This window comes from Nycticebus coucang, chromosome 6 (assembly GCF_027406575.1).
Source record: "Nycticebus coucang isolate mNycCou1 chromosome 6, mNycCou1.pri, whole genome shotgun sequence".
NCBI classification, from domain to species: domain Eukaryota; kingdom Metazoa; phylum Chordata; class Mammalia; order Primates; family Lorisidae; genus Nycticebus; species Nycticebus coucang.
In genome coordinates, this window is record NC_069785.1 from 1,674,689 (window position 1) to 1,680,694 (window position 6,006).

The 6,006-nt window shown below is 55.1% G+C and overlaps 1 protein-coding gene across 1 annotated transcript; it reads left to right on the top strand.

The window, feature by feature from the left end:
* Positions 1-1,593: 1,593 nt before the first annotated feature.
* On the top strand, positions 1,594-3,958 carry LOC128587736 (uncharacterized). The gene is made up of 4 exons (XM_053594075.1): positions 1,594-1,716; positions 2,083-2,213; positions 3,170-3,554; positions 3,691-3,958. The coding sequence occupies exons 1-4, from the start codon at positions 1,594-1,596 to the stop codon at positions 3,748-3,750; spliced, it is 699 nt and encodes a 232-aa protein (XP_053450050.1). The 3' UTR covers positions 3,751-3,958.
* The last annotated feature ends 2,048 nt before the right edge of the window (positions 3,959-6,006 follow it).

Sequence of the window (6,006 nt, forward strand, 5' to 3'; positions counted from 1 at the left end):
TGGGCCTCCTAGGCTGTATCCTGAGGGCATTCCCACCGGACCCGCACCTGCCGTCTCTCCGCAAAGTCAGTACGGCTGAGCCCTGTGCGGGCCCTGAGCTAGGGCCGGAGTTGGAGGGCGACAGACGCCCCTGGAGTACAGCGGGAAGAGGGCTTGAAAGGGGTGGGAGAAGTTTGCGATCAAAGTGTTTGGACTTCGTCCCAAGGGCAATGTGGCACCAAAAGAAGTTTGGTGCTGTGACCTACTCAGGGGAGGGTTTGACAGGTCTGGGGGTCCAAGTGAGAGGATAAGGCAGCCAGGCGTCCAGCCAGAGGCCTGGGCAGGTGGAGATGGCGCAGAGGAAGGAGAGAGGAGGGCAGACTTGAGAGCATGGTGGGCAAGGACCAGTGCGAAACTGGAGTTCCCAGTCAGCCCTCCAGGCTGGGTTGCCTCACCTCCACCCCAGCTGTGTCCAGGTGAGTTTTTAGGGAATTTCCCCAGTTCTTCCACTGCTGGAGTGCCCACCTGTCCTCTTCCTGAGGCCCCAGCCCTACCCACCTCCTTCTCCTTCCCTCTGCAGGCTCTGGGACTGCCCACCCAAGGCCTTCACCATCTTTCCTGGCTTTGTCTCCACCTGGTCTACACCTTGTAAATGACCCTTCACAAAAGTCATTTTCTCTCTGTGCCTTCTTTCTGCCAGGACACTGACTCCCTCCAAGGTGAGGCAGACAGGGAGACCAGGATGTGTCCAGCTTTTGCCTGGACCTGCAGCCAGTACATGTGGCTGCCACAGGCTGGGAGTTTGATACAGGAGGACCTGAGTACACTCAGGTGAGCCATCCAGCCTCTTGTGGGAGCTCAGGACAGAGCTAGGGGAGCAAGTCTGGGTGATTCTTGGAGCCACAGGGTGGGGGAGAAGGTAGAGAGGATGACTCAGACCAAGCGAGGAACTCAAAGAGGAGGCCAGGACAGTAAAGCCATGGAGGGCTGAGGCCCCAGTTCTCCTCAGTTGACCCATAAATTGAATGCATCCCCAGTATAAGTGGCTATAGGGTATGTTTTATGACTGTGTGAACAATTCTAAAGTCCATGAGGAAATTAAAGGTACAAAAAGAATTGTCTGAAAGACTGAACAGACCTGTCTCCAAAGGAGACACACAGATAGCCAGTAAGTGTGTGAAAGAATGCTCAGCCCCCTACTCGTTAGGGTGAAGCAGATCAGAGCCACCGTGAGGTGCCACCTCCCACCTGTCTGGGTGCCACTGTCCAGACAGACCCAAGCAAGTGCTGGTGGGATGGGGAGAGACTGGAGCCCTGATGCACTGCTGGTGGGAATAGGAAGTGGCTTTGCCACTACAGAAAACAGTGTGGCAGTTCCTCAGAAAATTTAAAAACAGAATTACCATAAGCAATTTTACTTCTGAGCATACACCCAAAATAATTGGAAGTAGAAACATGAACAGATTGTACACCCAAGTTCAGAGCAGCACTATTCACAACAGCCATGAGAGGGCAGCAATCCCAGCATCCACAGACAGGTGGAGAAAGGGTGAGTATATACAGAGGAATGAATTGAGTCATGAAAAGTGAAGAAATTCCGACACCTGCGGCCCCATGGATGAACCCTGTGACAACGCAGATGCCCAGCAAAGGCAGGGTCTCCTGACAGCTACTCTGAGAGGGAAGTGGTCAGGCCGCTGGATGTGCCACACAAAAGGAAGCCTGAGTGGCTGTCGGGTGAGATGCTTCCCCTGCCCCTCATCCTGTGAGCAGGTGGCACCTGGAAGTCATATTTCCTGCCTCTCAGACATTGAGTTTTGATATGACGGGGAAGGGAGGACACCCCCCTCCTGTACTAGCAGGAGTGTGGGTGAGTTTGGGGTGTGGATGGGAAGCTTTGTTTCCACTGGACCCTGGAACTACTGGGACATGTTAAGTGAGGAAGCCGGCTATGTTAACAGTGACAACATCTGCCATAATCTTTAGAGGAGAGAGTCGGGAGGGGGCAGGGGTTCCCTGCCAATGGGGCAGGGTCCAGGGAGCCCCAGCAAGTCCACTAGGGTTAGGGACAAGGCTTCACAGTGTGTAGGTGCCTCCTTCTAGGAGGTGGGCAAGGCCCAGCGAACAAGGCGAGAGGAAGCTGGTGTGCAGCAGGGCAGAGGCCTGGTCCCCCCAACACACGGACCCCAGCCCCAGTGTCCTGAGCTTTTTGACCCCCTGGGACTCAGTGCCCTGCAAGCAGGCTAAGGCTCTTCATGAAGCCAATACTCTGCTCCCCTGAATTCGGGTCAGAGGTCTCTGGTCAAACACATAGAAGCCCCCACCTGCCCCCCTGCCCTCTTTGAACAGGGATCGTGGGGCTCCCTGATGTGCCCTTGCACCTGGGTTTCTGGGTTTACTCACCATCTCCTGCAGGAAAAGCTTCCAGGCACCAGCACATCCCTAAGAACAGGGAGATTTGCTGCTAGTGAAAGGAGGTGACTTCAGTGCTGGCAGATAACCAAAGACATGACCAGGACAGACCACAGAGACACACATGTTCCAGGAGTCAGGCCCCAACACTCACTCACCCTTCCCTGTCTGTCCTGGCCTTACACACCTCTGCTGGTGACTGGAGCCACAGGCAGTTGCAGCCAGGCACTGGGGCTTCTGGGGGTGAGGACAAGCTGTGCCTCCCTGGAACAGGCCCCAGAGCTGGCCAACTTCCCCTACTTTGGCAGTGCCTGTGGTGTGGCTGCCTAGGTTTGTGAAGGCCTGACCAGCCCAGGAGGAACCTCTGCGATCCCCTGTGGGGAGAGTGCCCACTGGGGCTGATCTTTCTCTGTGGGCAGCCAGCCTGGGTGGGACAGGGCTCAGGGAGGGAGGGTGGCCTAAGCAGTCCACAACCCTTAGGCCCCCTGCCTGTGGGGGGAGGGAGGCTGGCTGCCCTCTCAGGCTGCCTTGCTGCCCTTCCTGAGACCCAGTCCTCTAGACTGGCCCCACTGCCAAAACAATTATCTACAAACAGCAGGAGGGCCCCATCCATGAAGGCATTGCTTGGGCTGCCCTGCACTTCGCCCACATCTAATCACCTGCCCCAGCTGAGACCTAAAGAGCAGCCAGCTGGCGGGGGGTGGGTGGGTGGGTGGGGCAGGGAAGGGAAGGGGGGCAGCAGGGGGCTGCTCTGGGATCCTGCCATCACCCCTCTCAGGGCCTGCCTGGGGAGCAGCCTGACACTGGGCAGGGAGGTGACAGCTGAATGGCTCTCCAGGGCTGTGGTCCTGCACCCCTCTTTGAGCCTCCTTGCCAAAGGGCAGTATCTGCCTGCAGAGCTCACCCTGAGGCAGGACCAAAAACAGCAGAAAGCACAGCATTCTTCCCAGGAGCTGATTCCTGCACCTACACTCTTCCCCCATGCTCCCTGTGCTCATGCCCAGGGCTCCTGTGTCCCCTGTGTGGGAGTCCCCCAGGGCTCCCTCATCCCCAAGTGCTCTGCGCTCACACCCCCAGTGCTTATGCCCGCCCCCCAAGCTCCCGTGCTCCGCATGGTGGGGCACGATGACAAGAGACGTAAGGAGTCACGGCCTCTCCATCTGGTGAGAATCCTTTCTCTGTGGTCCCTCCAAGGAAACAAAGTCTCACTCGCCTTCTACAGATCACCACCCTAGCTCTGACCCTGACCTGCTCTGAAGGCTGCCTGCCTCAGTCTTTCCTTCCTCTTCCTCCCAACAGAGCTGGGCCATGGCCATCTCTGGAGACCTCTTGGTCTCACAGGTGGGCATGAGCATGTGACCAGCACCTGGCTAAGGAGACATAGGAGGGTGTCTTCTGTGCAGAGAGGAGTGGCCGTGAGAGAGGGTGCTCCTAGAAGCACTGTTCCTACCATGGCAAAGTTGGTGTGAATCAAGGCAGTGTGCCTTGTACTCCCTGCCCTTGCTGGGTGAAGATGTGATGGCTGGAGCTGCAGCAGCCATATTCTGCCCTGGAGAAGGCAGGTGCAGAGCAGAGAAGCCAGTCCAGGTCCCTGTGGCAGAGGCCTGGGCGCAACACAGATAAACTCCTGATTCTTTTTTTTTTTTTTTTTTGTAGAGACCGAGTCTCACTGTACCGCCCTCGGGCAGAGTGCCGTGGCATCACCCGGCTCACAGCAACCTCTAACTCTTGGGCTTCTGCAATTCTCTTGCCTCAGCCTCCCAAGTAGCTGGGACTACAGGCGCCCACCACAACGCCCAGCTATTTTTTTTGTTGTTGTTGCAGTTTGGCCGGGGCTGGGTTTGAACCCGCCACCCTCGGCATATGGGGCCGGCGCCCTACTCACCAAGCCACAGGCGCCGCCCCATAAACTCCTGATTCTTCATAAGTGAAACAACAGGGCGGCGCCTGTGGCTCAAGGAGTAGGGCGCTGGTCCCATATGCCGGAGGTGGCGGGTTCAAACCCAGCCCCGGCCAAAAAAAACACCACACACAAAAAAAATAAATAAATAAGTGAAACAACAAAAGTCACTGGTATCATTTAAGCTACTCCAGTTAATTGCAGCTGAAACATCCATGTAGCATTACTGTATGTTTAGATCAACTTTCTCCAAACTCTGTTCCTTGGAATACTGGCATTGTAAATGTTTCTATAAAAACCCTTTTTAGTGATTATATATATATAATCTATATATATTCTATAAAAAAAGGGAGTTGCCCTGCCCTTACCCCCACCCTTGGTGATGGTGACCACTGACTACCCACCAGTAGTCTTCTCTTCGTGGAGGGTGAAACTGGAAGAGGCATTTTTGAGCCTCCACTAGGAAGGACCCTGTGACAGAAAGTGCCACCTGGAGAACCTTGCTCTCCACACCCTCTGCAGCACCCACTCTGGCACCAGCACACACCTCAGGCCTGGGCGAGCCGAGGAAGGCAGATAGAAAGAGGCACTTCCCCCATGAGAAGAACTTTCTGATGTCCACCCTCTGAGCTTTTTCCTGGAACATCACTGTGGCCACTAGACTTAGACATGAATAAAGACGATGGGGACACCGAGGACCAGAGTGGGTGAGGATGTGCCCCTCGGCCCCTTATCTAGATGTACTTCTGGAAGTTTTTCTATTTAGAATGTTAATTTTGGGAGTTTTTTAGGAGTCTCACTATGTCACCCTCAGTAGAGTGCTATGGCATCATAGCTCACAGTAACCTCAAACTCAGGCTCAAGCGATCCTCCTGCCTCAGCCTCCCGACTAGCTGGGACTACAGGCACCCACCACGATGCCCGGCCTAGAATGTTGATCCCCGCCAGGCTACACGCACACCCCCACGGATGGGCATCCACATTGACTGTGGCGCCAACCACGGTCACTCTGTCAGCCCTTCTCCCAGGTCCTGGTGGGCACTGCCCACCTTTTCCTTCATTACCTTCTCCCCACCACTGGACCTGCTTGTGGATTTCCTGATTGTCACCTCAGGAAGCAAGGGAAGGGAGGCAGTACGCCTGAGAGAGGCGAGAGAGGGTGTGCTGGTACGGCCTGGTGCCCCTCCATGGCCACTTGGATTCTCCGCTTGAATCTGAAGCAGGATGTGGAGAAATCCCACGCAGCACAGAGCTGCCCCCAGGGTGTGGTGTGTTTCCTGAATGTGGAAAGCCCTCACCGAGGGTCATGGAGGACAACAGTGGCTGGTGATGAGTCTCCTTGTTGAAAGCTCAGAGGGCGACACCTGTGGTGTTGAATGGCTACTAAAATACTTACTCTGGAAGGCTGAGGCAGGAGAATGACTTAAAGCCAGGGGTTCGAGGCTGCAGTGAGCCAAGAAGACACCACTTCACTCTCGCCTGGGTGACAGAGTGAGACCTCGTCAGGAGGAGAAAAAGGCTTATTCATTGTCATATGACACAGGCATGATGCCATATGCAAGCACAAGGAGCAGCCACCAGGAGCAGGCAGGAGAAAGTGACGTCCATTCTCTGCTCAGTGAGGCTGCATCTGATCTTATAATGGACAGTTGATAAAAAGTCTCTGCTAATCAAAGGCTTCTTATATACTGAAATGCACCATTTTAGTAAGTAAA